Genomic DNA, 25,451 nt, shown 5'->3' with positions numbered 1-25,451 from the left:
CTACTTCCTGGTTCATGGATGGTCATCTTCTGTGTCCTCACATAGCAGAAGGAGCAAAGGAACTCTCTGGAGTCTCTTTTATAGAGGCACCAATCCCATTCATGAGGGCTTCACGATTCATGAACCTAATCACCTCCTGAAAGCCTCACTTCCAAATGTCATCCACGTTGGAGATTAGATTTCAACATATTAATTTGGGGGAGGGGTGAACAAACATTCAGTCCGTAGCAGGCATTTGATATATCCCACTAAAGTTTGAGACCCAACATTAATTGGTCTCAGAACAGAATCAGAATACATGGGGCTGTATTTTACCTCTCGGTGCTTTTCGTAAAGGTGCTTGGTTTGGTTTGTTGTTGTTTATTTGTTTTTAGGAAATGATGGCATATTCATGACACAGTTCCACTTCATTAGTGGCTCTCACTGCACTTCTGCTTTTTATTATTTCATTTTCATTCTACTGTCGTTCCATCTCCTTTTATAATATATTCAGTGGTCTGATTACTGAATCATTGTGTGGTCTTTTACAACCTAATTAAAAATAACGATGAGATTGGGGTTATGGGAGATAATTTTATTGATGTATTTTACAATTAATTATGTATTGATAACAGTCCAGCATCATTATTTATTATAATTAGGCTAATTATAAAATGTAATTACTAGAATAGCCAAGGTGTTCAACTGCTGCCTAAAGCTATCATTTTGAAATATAACTTTTGCTTACCGATTACTACAACCTTCCTTAATTTGTGGATAAATTATTCTCTATTTCTGTGGAGAAATTGATTTGGGAGCATCAGTTACTTAAGGGAGAAAATAAAATGTCCCACAGTTAAGTCTTTGGAGATCAGATGATGAGAACAACAAAACAGTGTTCAGAAGATGGTCACATGATTATTTTCGTCAACTAATAGAACTCATGACTCGCCTACTACTTAACAAGGTTTGCCAGTTAGGGCATTGTTTAATCATGAAATATTTTGCTTTCTTTTTCATTTGAACCTGGTAGGAATTCTAATGCAGTAACTAGTGTATAATCTACTAGCTTTCATTCTGGAAAAAAAAAATTGAAAAAGCGTAAAAGTACAGTAGGTGGTGAATCAAGCATCTACCGTCGGTCTTTTATAAACAATGAACCCATGGTTGGAAATAATCTTCTCATCGACGCTTTTCTTCTGCCATTGGTGGGTGGTGGATGACCATGAAATAAAGTAAGTGGGAAACCACCATATCGTAACTTCTTTTTGATTTCAACACTTTTTGATTTCTATACATTTGACTTTAGGAAATACATCTCATAAAACTTGCATGGTGTGTGTTGATGCCCACTGTTGACCAACCTTTATCCTTGGAGCACTAAATTGGGTTCAGTAGGCTGAGCATTTTCCCATTTGGGTCCTTAAGTTGGTTAGGATGCTACTGTCTGGAGCAGACGGATGGACAGTTTCAGCATGTATACTAAGCCTTTCCATGTTTTACCTCTGCTCTTGTTACAGAAACCCTCGAAAATCTCATCAGACAAGCAGAGAATTACACCAGTATCTTCTTCTGCAACAGCTACAGAAATATGGCCTTAGAGGCTACAGCTTCAGTTCAGGAGTTCTTCACTGATGTGGGGCTCTATTTGTTTGGCGCAGATGTTCATCCTGAAGAATTTGTAAACAGATTCTTTGACGGTCTTTTCCCTCTGGTCTACAATCACCTCATTAGCCCTGGTGTGACGGACAGTTCCCTGGAATACTCAGAATGCATCCGGATGGCTCGCCGGGATGTTAGTCCCTTTGGTAATATTCCCCAAAGAGTGATGGGGCAGATGGGGAGATCGCTGCTGCCTAGCCGCACATTTCTGCAGGCACTGAATCTGGGCATTGAAGTCATCAATACCACAGACCATTTACACTTCTCCAGAGAGTGCAGCAGAGCCGTCCTGAGGATGCAGTACTGCCCTTACTGCCAGGGCCTGACTCTCAGCAAGCCTTGCATGGGGTACTGCCTCAACGTCATGAGAGGCTGCTTGGCACACATGGCAGAGCTGAATCCACACTGGCATGCCTACATCCGGTCATTGGGAGAGCTGTCAGATGCCATGCATGGAACATATGACATTGAACATGTGCTCCTGAACTTCCACTTGCTTGTTAATGATGCCGTGATGCAGGCTCACCTCGATGCACAAAAGTTATCAGAGCAGGTAAGCAGCCACTCCACACTCCCTGACTGATTTCTTAGAACTTGAGGGTTGGCCATATACATAAAATTAAGTGACTATAAGCACATTATTATGTACTTTAAAATTATGGCAACTTGGGGCGCCTGGGTGGCTCAGTCAGTGAGCGTCTGACTTTGGCTCAGGTCATGATCTCACAGCTTGTGAGTTCGAGCCCCATGTCAAGCTCTGTGCTGACAGCTCGGGGCCTGGAGCCTGCTTTGGATTCTGTGCCTCCCTCTCTCCCTGCCCCAACCCATTCACATTCTGTCTCTGTCTCTCTCAAAAATAAACATTATTTTTTTTTTAATTATGGCAACTTAATGAGTTAATACATTAGGAAATAGTAGGAAATTGTGTGGGTTTCCATATTTGATTCAAGATTTATTTTTTATTGGGGCACCTGGGTGGCTCAGTTGATTGTTAAACTCTTCATTTCAGCTCAGGTCATGATCTCCAGTTCATGGTATCAAGCCTTGCACTGGGCTCTGTGCTGACAGTACAGAGCCTGCTTGGGATTCTCTCTCTCCCTCTCTCTCTCTGCCCCTCCTCTTTTGTTCTTTCTTTCTCTCTCTCCCTCAAAAAAAATATATTTTTTATATCTTACAGTAAAATATTGGTTAGCTACTTTCCCCTTTCTCTCTAAGTAGAAGTCTTCTCATAGGATTAGTTCAGTGAGGTAGAGAGGACTCAGGTTTAAAATGGGGACCCACATGGATTTGAATCTGCATTCTGCCAGTAATTCTCAGATGCCTTAGACTCTTTGAGCCTGTTTCCTCATTGATAAAAAGAGAATAGTAGCACATAACTTTTAGAGCATTCTTTTTTGGGAAGATAGGCAATATGTATGCAAACTACCTAGAATGGTGCCTTTTACTAAAAAAAATTGGGTAGTTATTGTTAGCATTTCAAAGGTTTTCAACACTAAAATAGACATGCCAATTATATTTTCATTAAATGAAAACTTGACAGCTTAACGTTCAGAAGTGTTTCTTCAGAGACTCTTCAGAATCTGTCACAGTGATGGTGTAATGATTTTTGAAAATGTGGTATATGCAACATCATGGTGTTTTATTCCAAGAAGACTTTAGGAAGTTTTTGAAATAAAATCATCAAGTAAAAAGGACACAACAGTTTTCTATTTTTCCCACCTTCTGTAGAGCCATTTTCTTACATATTCACAGGCTCCTTAGTAACCTTCTCATATCCCATACAGTGAAGTAGGACATGTTGCTGATGTTTATCCTAAATCATTTCTCCTGAAACAAAATTATACTCCTCGGTGCTGAAAGAAGACCTCTCCCCATTGTGGCACTAATTTATCAAGTTAATAAACATCCTAATCATTAGCATTGGAAGTTGGTTTTCTTAATTTCTGATAGACATTGGATCTGAAAATCTTTGTGCCCAATCACCTCCTCCCCCTTTCTTCTTAACTTTGTGCCCAATCACGTAACTCCCCCTTTCTTTGCAGGGCCTGTGTGAGCCTGTAAGGTCCCCTTTGGCAGATTAGACATGGTGCCCTCTTTAGATGGATGCCACACCATTGTGTGGCTTGGCCGGTAGAAAGTGAGCTGGACTTCAACTCCTGCTTCCTGATTTATTCAGCTGGATGTTTTTATATAGTGAACAAGGTTCCCAACCATATGCACTGGTCCAGATCTTTCTTCAATCTGTCCCTTTCTGGAGATCAGATAAGTACTAGAACTTTTGGAAGGGATATAATAAACCAACTCAAAGTGAGACTTCTAAGGTTTCAAGTATTTCATAATTATGGGAAATAAACCTTTAGATCCAGGAAACAAATATTAGTATTATGATATTGAGTATCTCCAGAAGGGAAAACAGGCACAAGAGCTCTGAAATCAAGTCCAGATTTGATATTAATTTGAGGGCATGCCATGTAATCTCAAAGGGCCAGAGTTTTCTAATATACATAAGTAATTAGGTTTCTAAGATTCCTTTTACTATCTGTTTTGAAAACTGGAGGGCCTTTCTGTATCCTTAAAATCTATCACATAGAAAATTATCTATTTTTCCTATTTCAAACACTAAACTAACACAGGCTCATACTTGGATAAACCTGTTTTTAAGTCCTGACTTTGCTATTCACTGGTCATGTGGCCTGGGACAGCTACTAAAACCCTTTGATTCTGTTTTGTCCTGTGTGGAGAAGGTAGAAATGGTTCAAGTGGGAAAATGTCGGTAAGGCTCTGACGTTGGTAGACACCAGTACCCGAAATGCTTGCTTTATTTCTTTGCTTATTCTAAGTCCAGCCTTGAGCCAACCTCGGGGAAGCAGGTTACTTTAGAATCTCAAAGAGTGAGAATCATCATTATACTTGTGTTTTATAAAGAAGTTTTAAACAAAACTTTTGTCATATGAAACTCTGTGGTGAATTTATAAAGAATATTCTTTTCTTTTAGGCAAATCGTTTGATTTGATATAATCAGTAGTCCTAGGACTATCTTGAGAAACATCAATCATTACTAATAAGTTGTTAGATCCTTTTCTAAATAAAACAACTGAGATTCTCTTTTTTAACTTATGGCAACAGAAAAAGGAGATACTACTGACTTTAAATTCCTTGAAAATTGACTCATTAATATTTATTTCTGCCAACTTCAAAGTGATTTATAAGCTGTTTATCAAGCTTCGATAACCAGTTCACACATCAATGAATTTAACAAATTCAAAATAAATTACTGGAGAGCCAGCAAATAATGACTTTCTCACATTCCCAAAGCAATCTCTGAGATCTAGGACTTCCAAGTCTAGTCCTCAATAAATACATATTTTCACTTTAAGAAATCCATAGAGGTATCAGCTGTATCATATTTCTGTTGGATGAATTTCAACTGGAAAAAAAAAATGTTACCAGTTTCCTGAGGAAAATCATGAGTCTCTCCGGTTTAATAAGCCGTTAGGGAAACAAAATTTAATCTACAATAGGGTATTTTCATTTTATAATTATTCTGGGGATTAAGACAATACTTAATTTAATGAAGCATTAACAGAGAGCCAGCAAAGTGTAGATATTAAAAGCGCTGACTCTACTGTCAGACTGGATTTCACAGGTGCTCTGCCACTTACTGGCTATGAGTTTGGGCATTTGATTATTTAATCTCTCCTTTCCTTAGTCTCCTCTGTGGTGAAATGGGGCAATAATACCTACATCATAGAGTTCTCACCATAAAATGAGCTTTCACACTTCGATTAGTGTCTTATACATGTTAAATGTTTAAATCCTACTAATTCTTATCACTACTATAATCACTACTAATTATTTATCACAATAAATAATTATTATTTATCACAATAAATAATTATTATTTATGAATGCTTTGTTGATTTCTGTGGTGTTTTAAATGCTCCTAAAGCAAACATACCTTTCCTAATGTGGAATAGAGTTGAAAAAAATATTATAAATTGTCATTTAATGTAAGCAAATAATTGTAAAGATTTTCCTTGAATGAGGAAAAAAACTGGAATTTTCATAAAACTTTATACAACACTATAATGTGCTTTTAATATTAATTGATATTAATTAATAATATATAAAAATCATTTCATAATCATTACTAATGTTCAGAAATCATTTAATGATCAAATGATTTCTTGTGAGGAAATCATTTGTTTATTTTATAAAATAACACTTTATTTTTTGCTATTAATTACACATAGCATATTATTTATTAATATAATTTAATATTTTAACTTATTAAAAGAACCCAGAACCTGTGTTCATTTCAGTGGTTCAACATCTTCTAAATGGAGCAAATATTACTAAGAAAATCAACTGCACATTGATTCTATACAATTTTAGAAACGAAATGGTTTTTTTTAACTTTATTGACATATAAATGACAAAATCACATTTTTATTTAAATATTTGATAGAATTCATCAGTGAAAACATTTAGTCCTGGGCTTTTTGTTTTTCTTTCTTAATTTTTAAATTACCGATTCAGTCTCCTTACTTAACACTGGTCTGTTCAGATTTTCTATTTTTTTCATAATTTAGTTTTGATAGGTTCTATGTTTCTAGGAATTTACCTGTTTATTTTAGGTTATCCTGTTTGTTTGCATATAATTGTTCATGGCTGTCTCTATGACCCTTAGTATTTCTATGGTGTCAGTTGTAATGTCTCCTCTTTGACTTATAATTTTATTTATTTGAGTCTATATTTTTTTCTTAGTCTAGCTAAAGATTTGTACATTTTTTTTATCTTTTCAAAAGTCAGCTCTTAACATCATTGATATTTTCTATTGTTTGTTTGGTTTCCATTTCATTTATTTCTGCTTTGATCTTTGTTATTTCTTCTGGTAACTTTTGGCTTAGTTTATTCTCTTTTCCCTCTAGTTTCTTGAGGTGTAAAATGAGGTTGTTTATTTATGACTCCCCCTCCCACCCCACTGCCCTTAGTATAGGTACTTATCACTATAAACTTACTAGCTAGCACTGCTTTTGCTGGATCTCATAAATTTTGGTATGCTTTGTTTTCACAGTTGGGAGTTGGGGTTTCTCTCTGGATTGTATGGCGCCTTGCTGAAGGTGGGATTTATAAGTGTGTGTCTCAGCCTTTCCTGTTTCAGTGTAGGTATTTTCTCATTCACCCAATGTGCTCAGCTAGTTTCTGGAAATTTCTCTATGGGTAGTTGTACATTTGGTGCATCTGCAGGAGAAGGGGATTCAAGAGTCTCCTACGTTGCCATCTTAGGAATTACTACCACAAAAAGCTTTTTTTTTTTTTTTAAAGTCTGTAAGGGTTTAGAAACATAATTTCCAACAGTGAAAGTCCTAATTTGTATTTTTAAATAGATAATCAGTTTTTCACATCTCTTACCTATGCACTATTAGTAGAGATTCAGCTGGTTGCATTCAAATTACTTTAGAATAGCTATTCAATTCAATTTTAATACCTATCAAAATTGAGTTTAAGGTGAATTGTACACACTAGTGCACTCTAATTAAAGTATGTTATTGAGATAACTAATACCTCATCACTTCCTCTATACACATTCACATTTATCTGCATCTGTAGAATTAAAGCATAATAAATTAATCATATGTTTTTAGGTATCTCAATGATATTCTTTCACATGAATTGAAAGGCAAATTAAAATAGTAGCCTGCATTATTTCTGGTAAGGCACTAATTTTGTTCTTTTTTATACAGTTTCCTAAAAATCACTGTTATATGATTTTGTATAAGAGAGATTGTAAGGCAAGTAGGGTTGAGGCAACACATTACTCTCTCAAGGCTGCATCCTTGATATGGTTCCTAGTGTGGGGATAATGGAGAAAATGTACATTCCAAGGACAGGGGAGAGGGTTAAGATGCTCCAAATGTCTGGGTCCAGCTCACATGTCAGCCTACAGTCATGTCTTCTCAATGACCACCTCCAACGTTCCCCAAGATGGTGTTATCTCTGAGGCAAACTTTTTTTTTTTATGAGCTTTCATTCATGTGTATTTTTGCATTTGACTGCCACAGAATAAAAGGCTGTGACTCAAGGTTATAAATCAACCACCTATGGACACATTTTATGGGTAGTCATTGAAAGTACATCCATAATATATTTAAAGATACCATTTTAACCTTTGCCTAATTTTTATTTAACTTATGTAGAGAGATAGTGTTTAACTTGGGATTAGTATGTTATTCAAATGGACTCATTCTTCTGAGAAATAAAACCGAAGTTCCACATGACAAAATGGAAAGGCGTAAGAATTAAATTAGTAATAATTGAAGGTGAAAGATACAAGTTTCTAGGGTAAAAGACGTCTCAGAAAAAGTCCAATCATAGTGGACCAACCGGAAGTAGAAAAACCTATAAGCTAATAAAGAAGGAAAGGAAGATTTCATGAGATCACGAGAGGCCATCCAATCCAAGTCATCATTGTATGCAAAGATCACTTCAGAACGTTTTACCTGCTTAACTCTGCACGCTAGGTAGTGATAGGGAGGTTGCTGTGACAGAATGGTGGCAGTAGTATGTAGCCGTAATTAGTGGGTTCTCCTCCCAGTACTAGGCCCATTGAGTTCTTTTCAGATGTGGAAAGAGGCAAACGTTTTTTGGCCAGAGAGGTAAGCCAAAGGTTCTATTGTCCAGTGATTTTCTACTCAAATACATGCTATAGTATATAGAGATAGTTCTATAACATGGTTGGCCTCTGCTGGTAAGAATTTTCTTCACATGCTTGATTAGATCTGAATCCTTTATCTTTTGGAGATTTGCCCCCTGCACTTGTGGATCATGGGGGAAGGGGAGGTCCAGTTTGGCCCTTTGATAATGTCTCTGGAGCTTGAAATGATTTCCAGTGGTGAGGGTCAGTCATGACCCAGGTACCTCATATGAGGTAAGCCTAAATATTTTTAAGAAACACATTAGACAACAAGCTTGTATAATTTAAAGATCAATATTTCAAAGGCTTTGGTATTGCATCCAGTGTTGCATGATTAATTTGTGCTTTTATCTATGTGAGAAAGATTATAGTCTGATTTTCTTGTGAATAAGTACTGTTAACCATGATGGTTTATTTCTACCTAATTTCCTAAGAGAGGAATAATTATTAAATGTCTTGTGAAGATCTGAAGGCCTATAAAGGGAAATCTGGACAAAGATCTCCTGGAACAGTGGTGCATCATGCTTGTGGATAGTTCTAGGTGTTTGAAAATTCACGGTACCATAGATAGTAATGTTCTGAAGATAGGGACTAAGTCTTGGCCATCTTAAATTTCAGATATTTGAAGGCTATTATTATTATTATTTTTTGCCTGTTTTCCTGACATCTTCTTTCCAGACTATTCATTCCTGTTTTATTCAATTCTTTATAGGCTTTCCTGTTAGGATCACTGTTTTAATTACACAACTCTGTCTGGCTCTTCTGGAGAACTTGCTGACTCAAGATGGAGTTAGCCAGATGGGAGGAAGCTTGGGGGTATTGGTGGTGGATACTGGGCATGGATCTTTTCATTTTCTCACCGTCCCAGTCACATGCTCCTCCTTCTTCAGGGATCTGGCATCTGGAAGATTCCTGCCTGTGGCCTCAGGCCTCTGCCAAACGCACTTTTTCTGGAAAACAAATAATGGAAGGGCAGGTTTCCAAACCTTTAATTTCTTCCTCATTCAGTTTTTGTGTCATGTGTGCATTTGCTTTGTTAAGTTATTGATGTTTCTCTGAGCGAACAGAGCTTTTATATCAATAACATGAGCTTTTGTCTCCTGGGAATACGAGGGTTTTAATAATACCCAGTGATTTTTAAAAAAATGTTCTGAAGCATTTTTGATTGAATTTTGAAGTGTGTAACTGTTCATGTGCATCACTGATGTTTTTGGGTGGTTTGGAATAATTCTCCATCTCAAATGGAATAAATTCTCTCTAAATTGGACACTGTATAAAACTTTATTTCCTTTTATTGATTAAGTTCAAGAAGTATATGATATTTTTTTTAATTTTTAATGTTTTTATTTATTCTTGAGAGAGAGAGAGAGAGAGAGAGAGAGAGAGAGCACAAGCAGGGGAGGGGCAGAGAGAGAGGGAGACACAGAATTCCAAGCAGGCTCCAGGCTCTGAGCGGTCAGCGGGGCTCGAACTCACGAGCCATGAGATCGTGATCTGAGCTGACTCGGACGCTCAACCAACTGAGCCACCCAGGTGCCCCAACGATATTTTTTTTTTTTAATTTTTTTTTTCAACGTTTATTTATTTTTGGGACAGAGAGAGACAGAGCATGAATGGGGGAGGGGCAGAGAGAGGGAGACACAGAATCAGAAACAGGCTCCAGGCTCTGAGCCATCAGCCCAGAGCCTGACGCGGGGCTCGAACTCACGGACCGCGAGATCGTGACCTGAGCTGAAGTCGGACGCTTAACCGACTGCGCCACCCAGGCGCCCCAACCCAATGATATTTCTGCAGGAATTTTTGCCTCTCCCTTTCTGAGTGTTTTCTGAATATAGCAAAGCTTTCTTGGTTGGAAATTTTTCAAATGGTTTTTAAGTGCATGGATTATCTTAGCCTCTGCAGTTAATTTTGTGTACACTTGTGTTCCTCAAGAGTTTGTAAACCGGTACTAAACTCAGTCCCCGTAAATCAACAATCCTTTGGCTTCACCAATTAAAAAGTCTCCATTTTCTGATGTGTCCATTATATCCAATTTCATGATTGCACAATCCATGCTGTCTCCCTCAAGAACAGCAGCCCAATTGCTCATCTCTAGCCAACTGTTCACCTAGAGGCTTGATCTGACTCTCTTTATTATTAAGGACTCACTCCATGGGCAGACTTTCATATTATTTTTTCTCTTTAGTAAATTTCCCCACTCTCTGCTTCTGTTTTTGAGATTCGCATGAAAGCAATTTTACGCTTTTCCGAAGACTAGAATTTACCTCCAAGGGTTTTGTTAGTGCTGTCTGAAGCTTTTCTCCATTCTTTGGCTGGATTGTGAAGGCTGTTTTGGTTGCCACTTTGCTGAGTTAGCTTTGATGCTCCTTCGAAGGCGTTAGTCTTGCTTATAATGTCAACCATCATCTGAACTTGTAACCATTTATATTTTTCTCTTTCCCAATGCTTCCTAGAAGTACCTGGTTTAAGTTCAAGTAAAGAATGGTAGCTTCCTAGCTCTTTATTCGTGGTCTTCATGTTGACTATGTCCTATAGAAAGTTTTAAAGTTTGCTTCCAAAATAGTTGATTTAAGGTCTCCAAACTCTTTTACAAAGTGACAAATATTCTCAACTTGATATTTTTACTCCAGAGGGACAGACATTCCAGTGGCCAGTACTTTGTTTCACCTTGCATAAAAACAAAAGGTTTTTTTTTTTTTTTTTTAAGTTTATTTATTTTTGAGACAGAGAGCACAAGCAGGGGAGGGGCAGAGAGAGAGGAGGGCAGAGGATCTGAAGTGGGCTCCACGCTGACAGCAGCGAGCCCGATGCGGGGCTTGAACTCACAAACCATGAGATCACGACCTGAGCCGAAGTCGGTCGCTTAACCAACTGAGCCACACAGGCACCCCATAACAACAAGTTTTAACCACGAAAACCCCCATCCTGACTGTAACAACCACCATGTGTCACAGTGTTCCCTGGGCTGCTGCACCTGGTACAACCCCCACTGCTGGGCCTGGAGCCTCCAGGATCAACATTGCACCGAGCACTGTGGCCATCAGTGGAACCTCTGTGGACCCAAAGGCCACTAATGGCACATCTCAGGTTGCCATGACTCTGTGGCCACAACACAGCACACAGCCCTGAATTGACAGTTCTGCCCAGAATGTCTTGAGTGCCTAAAACCCAGGGCAGATCTCAATGGAGGTGGTGGAAGGGACAAACAAGTGTCTACCACACTTTGCCACATCTTAACCCACAAAGACAATGGTCATATCACATGGCCCTGGTGGTATAGACTGTGGTCTGTAGGCTGGGGCAATTGCTTAGCAGCTCTGGGCATCTGAGACCTTCCCTGGCTGCCCCAAGAACTAAGCAGGGAAATGTCTCTCCATATCTGTAATTATTCTTATTTGGGAGGCTGCACAGTGGAGGGTTGCATGTCCCCATGGCCACTTCTATAAACTTTTCATTTTGTGTCTTTGAAGACCTAATCCAGCTGATGATCAGAAAAGAGTCTCTCAGGGCTCCCCTTGGAATGTTTCTAGGTGGCCTTGAATGTGTGTGGGGAAGCACGTGAGATGTATTAGGAGAGGCTCTGGGTAGGGTCTCTTCCATTTTCACATTTAACAACTAAGGAAAAAATAAGAGGACTTTTCAAAGTCTTCCATCTCAGGAATGTTCAATCTAACCATGGGATGTTTTGCTCCTCTCCCATTTTTCTCCTGGGACTGTGCCCTTAGGGCCTGCATGGACCAGGATGGCTGGAGGCTGACGTCTGACTCTTCAACAGCTGTCATTTGAGAAAGGTAGAACCTCCCACTTTAAAAACTGAAGCTTCTGGCTTCCTTCTTCTATTTTCAGGCACTCGTTGTGTTCATTTGGAGACTAGAATAAGCAGATGAGACACTGTTGCAATGACTACTGCAACTGTTGTAAAACCACCAAGGCAAATGAAAACAGGGATAGAAATAGAAAGCCCCATCCAGTGCATGGTGGGTATAAGAGGGTCAGTGTTAACCTATGTCCTAAATTTTTCAATGACCTTTGAGCTGTCTCTGTCTGTATGATATGGACAGTCTGATTTGAAGAAGATCTCACCTTACTCCATCAATCAGCAGTCGATGTGATACTGGGTACCACACCGGGCAAGGCCCTGTGATTGTCAAGGTGACCTCCAGGTTTGATCTAGGGGTAGGAAACCTTTACCATCCAAGTGGATAGAGAAGGATTGTAACTGGATTCTCCCATATTGCCAAACGCTATGTAGTTATAATTCCCCTCAATAAAGTAGTATGTCTAAAAAATATATCCAAAAAATTAAAAGAAGGCAAAACATTACCCTGTACTGTTTTGATAGTTTAATAGGACAAACCACCTGAGTCATCACTAGGTATAAGTAAGTTTTTCTTTTTTACTTACTGTTTTTCTCACTATAAAGGCCATACTATTCTCTGTAAAGTTAGATATCAATTTGCAGAAGATTAATACATTGTAAATAATTTTTGCCCTATTGAATTACAAGTTATTTTTTTCTGATTGAGAAAAACCCCAAAAAGCCATTATTTTATTTACCTGAAAAGTATTAACCTTATCTTTTATTATTATAACATTAGAATAATATTCTACTGTTCTTTTTTTCAGTGACCATAATGCTAATCTCTTTCCAGCAGCTTTATTGCTGTGTTTATTCCCTCATTAAGGAATTGAACAAGTCTTTCACAATAGCTCTTTATATATTAGCTTTAGAGGCATATTTTTTATCTTTTTGAAAATTATATTTTAATGCATCGAGAAAAAAAGACACTGAAAACATTATTGCTTATAATGGGCAATTTTTTTTTTTTTTTGGTGGGAAGTGACAGAACCTCAAATTCATTTAAAACTTCCTAAGGGAGGGAGTGGATGTTAGACCATATAACTAAAAGGTCAAATGGTACAGATAACTGAAGTTCTGATTTGATCTAGTTCCTCGTGAATGTTATCAGGGTTCTTGCCTACTTGTCAGTGAAGCTTTCGTCTACCTTAGTTTGGTCCTCAGTCAGGCTGTCCCCAGGTGGTAACAACGTAGGCCACAAAACGTCTAGGGTCATCGCCTTCTAGTTTAACTAGCAAGAAAAAATAGTACTTATTTCTCATTGATCAAAATCCCTATCCTCTTGCTCATCACTATGATTTTGGGCCTTTTCTTCTTCTGGAGGCATCTATTGGCCCCCTGACTAGCCACCTTTGGGTCATTTTCCCACCCTGGAGCCATAAATGGGATGAGCTCACCTAAACATGTCAAGAAAGAGTTGGAGAGAGTATTTCCAGAGGATGAGTACAAGACAGCAATAAAAGCAGGAAGAAAAAAAAGAAACGAAATGAAGAGGTATACCTTATATTAATACAAGTTGTCATATATGTTAGGAATGTGCTACGGAGAATCAACATACATGTAAATAAATTAAGATCTGAGCAAAATAGAAAAAATATACAAATTAAAGATAAAACAGAGATAGAAAAAACGTTAGGACTATTACATAATTCCAAAATTACGATGGAGTTACTAGAAGTATTTGCTTTACATTCACAAATAGACATCTCTATCACGTGTTACACCTTCCGAGGTGATGTTTACATAAAGGCACTAATTGATACAATTAGGCAACACATCGATAAAAAATAACCTAATAAAAATAGGCAGAGAGTTCAGGCATTCTCCAAAGAAGGTATGGCTAATAGAACATGTCACAAGATGTTCTACATACTTAGTAATTAGGGACATGTAAATCAAACCACAGTGAGACAATGAGATAGCACTTCACACACCTCTACGATGGTTATAGTATAAACAGTCAACAGTAACAGTGTGGTGAGGCCATGGAGAAATTTGGACACTCATGCATTGCTAGAGGGACTGTAAAATGGTGCAGCCACTTGAGACAAGTTAGGCAATTCTGTATAGAGTTAAACATAGATTACTGCATGACCTAGCCATTCTAGGCTAAGGTGTATACCCAAAAGCACTCAATACATATATTTATAAAAAACATACATAGATATTCATGGCAGCTTTATTTATAGTAGCCAAAAAGTGGAAATGACCTGAATGTTCATCAGTTGCTGAATGGATAAATAAAATGTCATATAGCCATACAATGGGATATTTTTTATAATAAAATAGGAATGAAGTATTGTTACATGCTACAGTATGATTGAACCTTGAAAACATTATGCTACGTGAAAGAAGTCACAAAAGACCACATTTCATAAGACTCTGATCATGTTAAATGTCCAGAATAGCAAATCCATTGACCCAGAAAGTAAATTAGTGGTTATCAGGGGTTGGGGGCGGGGAGCAGAGGGAATGAAGAATTACTGCTAATGTGTACAGGATTGTTCTTGCAGGGGAAAGTGATAAAAATATTGTAAAATTACATAATGATGATGGCTGCGCATCTCTGTCAACATGGTGAAATTCACCGAACTGCACATTTCAAAAGGGTGAATTTTATGGAACATCAATTGTATAACAATAAAGCTGTTATAAAAAAGTTATAATGTATCATTTTGAAAATTGACTCCTACAAAAGGAAACCCAGCATATTCCAGGGAATAATTTTCATTTATAGATTTATCCTTTTTGTTGGCATATGCTTCTTGAGGCTTTGGGAACTTGTAGGGACAATGTGTCTTTTCATTTGTCATGTACATGACCCACTAAAAGTTTTTTGGAGATATTTTATCATTAATGCTTCAAGGTCCTTCACAGAAAAAAAAAATCCCCCACATTAAAGGTGTTGTTTGCTCCACAGATAGTAATCTTTATGACCTTGAAAGACTGCCTTTCTCATTGGAGAAATTTTGAGGTCAGATAAAAATGAAAAGATAGCTAATCTCATTCATTTATCCAGACCTCCACCAAAAACGCTTTGTGAGAGTTTTCAGTGCACGAGGGCACTGCTAGACATTGGGTGTAGGTATCCAGCTACATGGTTGGAACTGACAGTAGACTCACTTTTCCAAACCATCATAGTGTCTATTCTCCAAACAGAAGTCAGAATAATCTTAACAAAGCATAAAATAGATTATGCTTGAAATCCTTCATTGGCTTCCTGTTGACCTTAGAATAAAATCTAAAGCCTTTATACTGATCTTTAGTGCTTTGCACATCTGCCCTTTGGTGTCACTATACTCTCATCTCACACCACTCTTAAAAATTCTTTGCTCTAGGAGCACCTGGGTGCTCAGTCGGTTGAGCATCTGACTCTTGATTTCAGCTCAGGTCATGATCCCAAGGTCTTGAGATCAAGCCCTGTATTGGGCTCCACACTGGGTATGTAGCCTGCTTAAGGTTCTCTCTCTCTCTCTCTCTCTCTCTCTCTCTCTCTCTCTCTCTCTCTCTCTCTCTCTCCTCTGCCTCTTCCCTCCTTGTGCTCTCTATCTCAAATTCTTTGCTCTAGTCATTCTAGAGTTCTCTTGTTTCCTTTAGCATACAATCCTCTTTCTTGACTCTTGTCAGATTTTTCTGAAAGTAGGCTCTTTTCTAACCATGCCTCCCAACACCTGCATCTAGTGAACGCTGATGCTGCTTCTCATTTGGTCTTATATTGGATGCTACTAACCCTGGGAAGCTTCCCCTAGCCTCTGTAGAAAAAGTTGGGTAACTTTGTAGTATATACTAGTACACCAAAATTTTTCTTTTATAGCATTTTGTGGATATTCTGTTATTTGATTATTCATTTATATTTTATATCGATTGTATGTGCCAAGAGGACAGAGACTGTCGGTTGTGTTCATCACAGTATCTCTAGAGTCTAAGTCTCGATGGGCATGTGTTCCCTCATGAATACCTGTTAATCAACAGTGAGTCTTTCTCCTGCATTGCCTGGACTATTCGAATTGTTTCCATATCAATCTCTCTGCTCCACCTTTGCTTTCCCTGTGTCTCTCTGAAAAAAAATGCAAGCTTCTCAGCATGGTGTAGAAGGCCCTCTGTGTAGTGATACCACCCCCTCCCACTCACCAGTCTTGTTTCCCTTCTCCTCACCTGCCCTCCCTTGCATTAACATTCCAGATTGAAGAATGGCACCCATTCCCCTCAGCCCTATGGGACCTTGAATATTCTACTATTTGCATGTAATCAACAAACCCAGAAACTTAACCAGAGAATTCCCCGGGTCTTTTTCATCTCTTTATCCCTTATGCCTTTTAAACCATCTGGCAATATTTGTTGAACTGAAATGACCTCCGCGCTCCACAGTAGAAACTTCTTGATTAATGCACTGAATTACATTTAATTTCAGGCATTTACAATTTTTCATTGAATCTTAAATTACTAGCATTTCATATCTCCCATGAGAGCACAGCAAGACAATTGTAATAATCTATGATTCTTTTAATGAATGCGCAAAACGCTTCCATTTAAATTTTTATGTAGATAAATACACTGGCATTATTAATATTATATCTGCATTTATCTTAAGCCCAGTCAAAAATCCCATTTATCAAATTAGATTACTGGAAATAAGGACAAAGCAAAAATGATAAACATTCAAGACAAATCTTTATAGAGGTGTATATAATCTACTCGACATAATTCTGGGAGTGGCCCTATGCCATGCCGTCTACCTTCCAGTTCTCATTCAGGAAGGCAAACCTCAGGTGTTTGGGCTTCCTGTTATGCATACTATTTGGTACCAGGGCAGCCTGAACTGCTTGGGGGTTGGGGTAGGACTGAGGCCAACTGCCCACCCAGATGCCCTGTAGATTCCACACACCAATCTCTAGTTTACAAAATCCTCATGATTCATCTAAGAAGTTTTAAAAACTGCTTTCTGCTCTTCACTAGTATTCTTTTTAGATGTTAGCAGTAGGCGTTTTTTGTTTTGTTTTGTTTTGTTTTTTGATAAAATGTTGCATGATCCTAAGTTTGGGGAAAAACTACACATAATATTCATCTCCTAGAGAGTATTGCAGGTTATTTCTATGCAGATTAGTGTGTCAAGGGCTCTGATAAATCCTGCTACTTAAAAATATCTGTCAACTACTTTAAGGAAAGCATTTTCAATATATATTTAACCAAGACCCCATATTTGCCTGAATATGTTATGGATTTCTGCTAAAAACACTTTGGAAAATGCTGCTCAGAGGTATGTTTCATGATTTATTGTTGGCTTCAGCCACAAGGAAATTACTTTTGGGGAAAGTTGAAGGCAACGTAGGCTGGTATCTGGCCAGGCAGCTTCAAGTTTAGAGCTGGACTTTTGGCAGCCACGATCCTCAGATGGATCACCTCACATCAGGAAAGGGTCAGTCACCCTAAAATTTACCATGGGCTCTGAGAACACAACCCAGGAACTGAATTCCTTTGAAACTCCATGTGAACTTGATTGAATTGTATTTTCCCAGCTTTAGCAATGTGGAAAAAGAAGACTGAACATTCTGTTGACCTTCTGAAAGTGGTCTCTGTCCATAGAGAGATCAGAGTAAGCATATCTAAGATAAATATCTTTGCCTTATGTTATTCTTCAAACTTCACACTAACCATTTTTATTCAATTTCTTAGCAATATAAACTGGGAATTATAATATTCACAAGGACCGGACCATTAGGATGAATTCTCTAGATTGGATCACACAGCAAAAGCAATGTAAAACTACCAGTTTAAGGGGCGCCTGGGTGGCGCAGTCGGTTAAGCGTCCGACTTCAGCCAGGTCACGATCTCGCGGTCCGTTGACTTCGAGACCCGCGTCAGGCTCTGGGCTGATGGCTCGGAGCCTGGAGCCTGTTTCCGATTCTGTGTCTCCCTCTCTCTCTGCCCCTCCCCCGTTCATGCTCTGTCTCTCTCTGTCCCAAAAATAAATAAAAAACGTTGAAAAAAAATTAAAAAAAAAAAAAAACAAAAAAAAAAAAACTACCAGTTTAACACTATGTATTGTTTGGACAGGTGGTGTTCCCCCACTAACTTGGATGAAGATATAAATGCTTCGTAAGTGTATTACAAATTCATAATATGTAATACTGATTAGAATGTGATATTTTCATCACTTCTTGATCAAAACATAATATAATTTATTAAAATGCACATCACAATCATCAGTGCCCTTGATAGAGGGTCCCTATTTCCGCACTGGGATATTAGGAAGTCCAACTATGGTGTCCCAGCCCAGAAGATAATACATAGAATCTTTTCACCCTACTTTGCTGTTGGTTTTTCCTCACGCTGTCCATCAGCCAATGGGTTTTAGAAAAAAAGAATAGCAGGTATTTCCTAATGTATTTTATACAGAACAAGTCTTTCCCTGTTCAGAGATAGCAAGGGACATACCTACTTTCAATTTTACTAAACTGCCATGTTGGGAATATTAAGATTGGTGAAAAGAAGAGACTGAATTAAGATTCAGAGCTAGAAAAATGCAAGTAAATGAAACACATACATTTAGTTTAGTCTACAAGCAAAAGGGATATTTTGAAATAAAACAACTGCAAGTAGTTTTACATCTATGAAACTTGAAATAAGGAAGGAAACATTCCGTCCTTTAATGTCTTGGTAACCAGAAGTGGTCCGATGATGGTAATACCTGTAACTTCTTCTCAGCTTTCCCTCTTTTCATATATCAAACAGTTCCTAGCATAAAAATGAGTGGGGGTAACAGCAATGTCTTTTCTCCTTTCCTTTAATCACACCTTCTCTACCAATGAGTTCAGATTTCTGGGAAAAAAAAAGTGCTTTTCTAGAGTTACTTTTGAGGACACTTGTCACATCAGCATGCTAGAAATTGATTTTTTAGATTAAATTACTGCCTTATTTATATATATCCAAGACAATGTCTGAGCACCAGACTTATATATACAGTTTACTACTTTCACGTTTTCTCAGAATGTCTCAAAGACTTCAAAACCCACAAATCCAGAACTGATCTTAACTATCTTGTCTCCCACACCCAATTACTCTTTGGTTTCTTCTGGCTCAGTACATCCACCTAGAGACCTAGAAACTACCCTTGACATCTTTGCCTTCACAAATTTTTCAGTCCTGATTCCTATTGACTGCACATCCTAATTGTATTTCATATATGTCCTAGTGTCTTGTTTATAGCACCAGCCATTATCTGGCTTGAATGATTACATGCAGGTGTGTCCTTGTTAGACTAATTTTACTCAGTTTCCCCCCACTGCCCATCCCATCTTTCGGCTCACCAGAATAGCATTTGAAAAACTCAGTTGTAACCTCATTTTTTTCAGGATTTAAAGCCCTTCATTGGTAGACTTGGTGCATCTCTTTAATATGACGATCAAGGACTCTGTATCTCTGACTGCCAAACATCTCTTAATTCTATTCCTCCACCAGCAATTTCCTTCCATCCTCAGCAATCCTGGAGTTCTTTTACAGATGTTGATAGACAGTTCAATTTCTTGAGATTCTATTGTACTGAAATAAAACCAGTAGTAGTATTCAAAGACACTGTACCAGTACGTTTACATGTGTAGCACTGTTGTAACCATAGCACTGTAAACAAATATCCAACAGCAGGGGGAATGCTGAACAAATTAGAACGCAAATGCACCAAGGACGTGTGTACAAGCATCATAGATCATGAATTTAAGCTACATCAGTTGATGTGAAAGGATTTTCATGTGATATTATGGAATTGAGAAAGTGAAATGACTAGAAGCTTATAAAATATGATCCTACTTTTATAAAGCATATGGTTTTTATGGGGGCTATTTTTATTTTTTAGAATTTTTACTTTTTAATTTTTTTTTAATATTTATTTTTGAGAGAGAGTGTGTGTGTGTTGGGGGGGAAGGGTCAGAGAGAGGGAGACACAGAATCTGAAGCAGGCTCCAGGCTCCAAGCACTGTCAGCACAAAGCCTGACGCGGGGCTCAAACTGACGAACCATGAAATCATGACCTGAGCTGAAATCTGACACTTAACCAACCGAGTACCACAGGAGCCCCTATTATATTTTTAAATTTTATTCTAGCTTTTTAAAAAAAAAATATTTATTCATTTTGGGAGAGAGCAAATGCATACACACGAATGGGGGAGGGGCAGGGAGAGAGAGAGAGAGAGATAGAGAGAGAGAGAGAGAGAGAGTCTGACTCCCAAGCAGGCTCCACGCTGTCAGCAGAGTCCGATGTTGGGCTGGAACTCAAGAACCACGAGATCATGATCTGAGCCAAGGACAAGAGTCAGATGCTTAACCAACTGAGCCACCCAGGTGACCCTGGGGGCTTTCTTTATTTTTATAAATACATATGTATATGTGTATATATGTGTATGAGTTTATGTGCAAAGAGCATGAGCACATAAACATGGGGAAACAATAGAAATGGATGCATGATGGATTTGCATCCATTTGCATCCATGATGGATTTGCAAATGGATTTGCTGCACTTAATTATCTAGGAAGGAAAAGATGCGAGTGGCCATGGTAGGGCGAATTGGACTTAGAGAAACAAGAAAAATAATAGAAAAATATCTATGGCCTTAAAAAAATAGAATCCAGCATTATGATATGATTGCATTTGTGGCATATTATGTAAATGTGTGTGTGTGTGTGTGTGTGTGTGTGTGTGTGTGTATTTCTATGTACACATACATAAGTTAGAAACATAAAACTGACATTTGTATGTATCTAGTGACTTCTGGCTATGTTCCTGAAATAGGTGACATTTTAGTGACAAAAAGTTTTGCAGAGTTGTGTAGAATATAATTACAATTTAATATAATCAGATGATCTATTTAGTAAAATCAGACGTATATCTGCTTATACAGGTTAGTAAAACTGAGAAGAATGCTGTAGAAGGTTAGGCCTCAGCCAATTTGCCTGTGGGAGGTACCCACAGTTAGGAATTGGTATGTGTTCTTCCGGACCTTTAAAATTCATTTATATGCATAAATAAATGTGATAATAGAAATATGTGATATTTTAATTTGAATACCATAAATGATATTTTACTCTCATTTTTCATTTTTTTTACTCATAGTATGTCTAGATATTTTCCTCATAACTCTTACATAGTATTTCAAATTATAATATACTATGACTATGCAGTCATTAAAAAATGATGGACTTTCATTTCTAATTTTTCATTATTCAAAATAAATGATTTATTGAGCATCTTTGTACATGCCTCCTTGTTCTGCACTGTAGTTGTGTCTTTAGCTAAGATACCATTAAGTAGAATTGCTGGCTGGTAGAGAGAATATACTTTAAAAATTGATAAAAAAACAGCCAGACTGCCCCCTGCCAAGAGCAGATATACCCGTTTAGACTTAGGCTAACAACAGAAGAGGTCATGTCCTTTTCAGCACCTTTGCCGATATTTGATACTGTCAGCCTTTGAAATGTCTTCTAGTTGGGTGGATGAAAATTGTTTATAATTTCACAGGTACATATTGAGTCTGATTGGTTTTCATATGTTTTTTTCTTTCTTTTTGTTGTTGTTAATTCTCAAGTTAGGTAACATACAGTGTAGTCTTGGCTTCAGGAGTAAATTCCTATGACTCATCATTTACATACAACACCCAGTGCTCCTCCCATCAAGTACCCTCCTCAATGTCCATCACCCATTCCCCTCCCCTGACCCCACCCTCATCAACCCTCAGTTTGTTCTCTGTAGTTAAGAGTCTCTTATGGTTTCCTTCCCTCTCTGTTTTTATATTATTTTTCCTTCCCTTCCCCTATGGTCATCTGTTAAGTTTCTCAAATTCCACATATGAATGAAATCATATGATATCTGTCTTTATCTGGCTGACTTATTTCGCTTAGCATAATACCCTCCAGTTCCATCCACATTGTTGCAAATGGCAAGATTTCATTCTTTTTCATTGCTGAGTAGTATTCCATCACACACACACACACACACACACACACACACACACACACGATCTTCTTTATCCATTCATCAGCTGATGGACATTTGGACTCTTTTCCATAATTTGGCTATTGTCAATAGTGCTACTATAAACACTGGTGTACTTGTGCCCCTTTGTATCAGCGCTCCTGTGTCCTTTGGATAAATTCCTAGTAGTGCAACTGGTGGGTGGTAGGGTATTTTTAAATTTTTATTAAATTCTATTTTTAATTTTTTGAGGGAACTCCACACTGGTTTCCAGATTGGCTGCACCAGTTTGCATTCCCACCAAAGGTGCAAGAGGGTTCCCCTTTCTCCACACCCTCGCCAACATCTGTTGTTGCCTGGGTTAATTTTAACCACTCTGACCGGTGTGACATGGTATCTCAATGTGGATTTGATTTCTGTTTCCCTGATGTTGAGCAATGTTGGGTATCTTTTCATGTGTCTGTTGGCCATCTGGATGTCTTTGTTGGAAAAGTGTCTATGTATGTCTTCTGCCCATTTCATCACTGGATTATTTATTTTTTGGGTGTTGAATTTGATAAGTTCGTTATAGATTTTGAAACTAACCCTTTACCTGATATGTCACTTGTAAATATCTTCTCCCATTCCATTGGTTTCCTTTTAGTTTTGTTGATCGCTTCCTTTGTTCTGCATAAGCTTTTTATCTTGATGAGTTCCCAATAATTCATCCTTGCTTTTATTTCCCTTGCCTTCAGAGACATGTCAAGTAAGAAGTTGCTTTGGCTGAGGTCAAAGAGGTTTCTGCCTGCTTTCTCTTGTAGGATTTTGATGGTTTCCTGTCTCAAATTTAGGTTTTTCATCATTTTGAATTTATTTTTGTGTATGGTATAAGGAAGTGGTCCAGTTTTATTCTTCTGCATGTTGCTGTCCAGTTCTCCCAGGACCATTTGCTAAAGAGACTGTCTTTTTTTCCATTGGATACTCTTTCCTGCATTGTTGAAGATTGGTTGGCCATATATTTGTGAGTCCGTGAGTCCATTTCTGGGTTCTCTATTCTGTCCCATCGATCTATGTGTCTGTTTTTGTGCCAATACCACACTGTCTTAATGACTATAGCTTTGTAATACAGGCTAAAGTCTGGGACTGTGATGCCTCCTGCTTTGGTTTTCTTTCTCAACATTATTTTGGTTGCTCGGGGTCTTTGGTGGATCCATACAAATTTTAGGATTGTTTGTTCTAGATCTGTGAAGAATGCTGGTGCTATTTTGATTGGGATTCCACTGAATGTGTAGATCGCTTTGGGTAGTATCAACATTTTAACAATATTTGTTCTCCCAATCCATGAGCATGGAATGTTTTTCCATTTCTTTGTGTCTTCTTCAATTTCTTTCATAAGCTTTCTATAGTTCTTTTACCACTTTGGTTAGATTTATTCCTAGGTATTTTATGGAGTTCGATGCAATTGTAAATGGGATCAATTCCTTGATATCTCCTTCTGTTGCTTCATTATTGGTAGACACAAATGCAACCAATTTCTGTACCTTGATTTTATATCCTGCGACTTTGCGGAATTCATGTATCAGCTCTAGCAGTTTTTTGGTGGAGTCTTTGAGTTTTCGATGTAGATGATCATGTCATCTGTGAAAAGTGAAGTTTGACTTCTTCTTTGCTTTTTATTTTGTTTTGTTGTTGATTGCTGAGGCTAGGACTTCCAACACCGTTAAACAACAGTGGTGAGAGTGGATATCCGTGTTGTGTTCCTGATTTCAGGGAGAAAGCTCTCAGTTTTTTTCCATTGAGGATGATATTAGCTGTGGGCCTTTAATATATGGCTTTTATGATATTAAGGTATGTACCTTCTATCCTGACTTTCTTGAGGGTTATGCTGTATATTGCCAAATGATTGTTCTGCATCTGTTTAAAGGACCATGTGGTACTTATCCTTTCTTCTTTTAATGTGATCTATCATGTTGATTGATTTGCAAATACTGAACCAGCCATGCAGCCCAGGAATGAATCCCACTTGATCATGGTGAATAATTCTTTTAATATACTGTTGAATTTAATTTGCTGGTATCTTGTTGAGAATTTTTATATCCGTGTTCATCAGGGACATCGGCCTGTAATTCTCCTTTTCAGTGGGGTCTTTGGTTTTGGAATCAAGGTAACGCCGGCTTCATAGAATGAGTTTGGAAGTTTTCCTTCCATTTCTATTTTTTGGAACAGCTTGAGAAGAATAGGTATTAACTCTGCTTTAAATGTCTGGTAGAATTGTCTTGGGAAGCCATCTGGCCCAAGACTCTTATTTGTTGTGAGATTTTTGATAACTGATTCAATTTCTTCACTGGTTATGGGTCTAATCAAATTTTCTATTTCTTCCCCTTTGAGTTTTGGTAGTGTGTGAGTGTCTATGAATTTGTCCATTTTTTCCAGACTGTCCAATTTGTTGGCATATAATTTTTCATAGTGTTCTTTGATAACTGTATTTCTGTGGTGTTGGTTGTGATCTCTTCTCTTTCATTTGTGATTTTATCTATTTTGGTCCTCTTTCAAAAAACCAGTTCTTAGATTCATTGAGCTGTTGTAGTGTTTTGTTTTGTTTTTGGATTATGTATTGTTTATTTCTGCTCTAATCATTTTTATTATTTCTCTTCTTCTGCTGGCTTTGGGCTTTCTTTGCTGCTGCCTTTCTAGTTTCTTTAGGTGTGAGGTTAAGTTATATATTTGAGGGCTTTCTTGCTTTTTGAGATGGGCCTAGATTGCAATGTATTTTCCTCTTAGGACTGCCTTTGCTGCATCTTAATGGGTTTGGACTGTTGTGTTTTCATTTCAGTTGCTTCCATATATTTTTTAATTTCTTCTTTAATTTCCTGGTTGACTCATTCATTCTTTAACCTGGGACATTCTTTAACCTCCATGTATTTTGGGGGCTTTTCAAATATTTTCTTGTGGTTGATTTCAAGTTTCATACGGTTGTGATCTGAAAATATGCATAGTATGATCTCAATCTTTTTATGATTATTAAGGGCTGTTTTGTGACCCAGTATGTGATCTATTTTGGAGAATGTTCCATATGAACTCAAGAAGAATGTTTATGTATTTTTCTGCTTTTGGTTGAAAAGTCTGAATATATCTGTTAAGTCCATCTGGTCTAATGTGTCATTCAGAGCCCTTATCTCCTTATTGATTTTCTGCCTAGATGACCTGTCCATTGTTGTAAGTGGAATATTAAACTTCCCTACAATCACAGCATATTATCTATACATTTCTTTATGTTTGTAATTAATTTATTTATACATTTGGGTGTCTTCACA

The 25,451-nt window shown here is 37.7% G+C and overlaps 1 protein-coding gene across 1 annotated transcript in view; it reads left to right on the top strand.

The window, feature by feature from the left end:
• GPC5 (glypican 5) overlaps positions 1-25,451 on the top strand; it is a 1,436,730-nt gene that overhangs the window by 278,941 nt on the left and 1,132,338 nt on the right. Inside the window, exon 3 of the mRNA XM_086709551.1 lies at positions 1,500-2,194. Within this exon, the coding sequence (XP_086565677.1) occupies positions 1,500-2,194 (695 nt within the window). The remainder of the gene's footprint in view (positions 1-1,499; positions 2,195-25,451) is intronic.

This window comes from Puma concolor, chromosome A1 (genome assembly GCF_028749965.1).
Source record: "Puma concolor isolate L17-30 chromosome A1, mPumCon1.1.hap2, whole genome shotgun sequence".
Taxonomy (NCBI): Eukaryota; Metazoa; Chordata; class Mammalia; order Carnivora; family Felidae; genus Puma; species Puma concolor.
The sequence above is the reverse complement of the archived record's forward strand: the minus strand, read 5'-3'. Positions and strand labels throughout refer to the sequence as shown.